We start from the raw sequence: 931 nt of genomic DNA on the forward strand, positions 1-931 counted from the left end.
CCTTTTGAAAGAAGACAGGCCCAAAGTTGATAGCTCATGTGAAGGGGTTCCAGGAGGCAGTGAGGATCAGCATCACTTTTCCCAGCTGGCCCTTTTGGTTTGGGAGCAGTGGGGGATGGGTGGAAGGACAGATGGATGGATGGAAAGATGGAGAGATGGAAGGATGGAAAGATGGACAGGGGGAGGGATGGAGGGAGAGATGGAAGGATGGAAGGACAGAGGGATGGAGGGAAGGATGGAAGGATGGATGGACAGAGTTGGAAGGATGGAGGGATGGAAGGAGGGAGGGACAGAGGGATGGAGGGAAGGAAGGAAGCGTGGAAGAAAAGAGGGACGGATGGAAGGACAGAGGGTTGGAAGGACGGAGGGAGGGAAGGATGGATGGAGGGAAGCATCGAAGGACAGAGAGAGGGATGGAAGGGCAGAGGGAGGGTTGGAAGGTTGGAGAGATGGATGGAAGGACAGACGGAGGCCGGAGGGACCAACGGACCTCCATGCCCTCCCCCAGCGCGCCTCTTCCGCTGCCGCTTCACCACCTCGCGGGCCTCGCGCCGTCCCAGCGCCGGGCGGAAGCTGGTGCTGCTGCGGGGCCGGTTCCAGGCTCCCCCCGGTCCCCCCGGGGCCCCTCCGGGGCTTTTCGTCGCCTTCTGTGCCCCCCTTGACCCCCCACCTTGGCCCTGCCCCGACTGCCTGCTGCTGCCCGCCTTCCAGAGCCGCCATGCCCGCGACCTCGCTCTGCTCGATGTCTCCGACAGGTGAGGACCCAAAGGTCCGGGGTTGGGGGTGTCCCAGACCTCCGGAAAGGGGACCCCAGACATCCAATGGGGGGAGCTGGGGGCGGGCAGGTGAAGGAGGCGGTTGTCTTGTCCCACAGTGTCCTGATCCATCTGGGCTACGGGCGGGGGGAGCTCCTGGGTCGCTCCTGGTACCG

At 63.4% G+C, this 931-nt stretch overlaps 1 protein-coding gene across 1 annotated transcript in view; it reads left to right on the forward strand.

The window, feature by feature from the left end:
* Positions 1-759, forward strand: part of NPAS4 (neuronal PAS domain protein 4) — a gene marked incomplete at its 5' end in the record, with an annotated part of 4,371 nt that extends 3,612 nt beyond the window's left edge. The window contains one exon of the mRNA XM_009886653.1: positions 509-759. Coding sequence (XP_009884955.1) covers positions 509-759 — 251 coding nt within the window. The remainder of the gene's footprint in view (positions 1-508) is intronic.
* Positions 760-931: the final 172 nt, after the last annotated feature.

This window comes from Charadrius vociferus, unplaced genomic scaffold (genome assembly GCF_000708025.1).
Source record: "Charadrius vociferus isolate BGI_N301 unplaced genomic scaffold, ASM70802v2 scaffold2730, whole genome shotgun sequence".
Lineage (NCBI taxonomy): Eukaryota > Metazoa > Chordata > Aves > Charadriiformes > Charadriidae > Charadrius > Charadrius vociferus.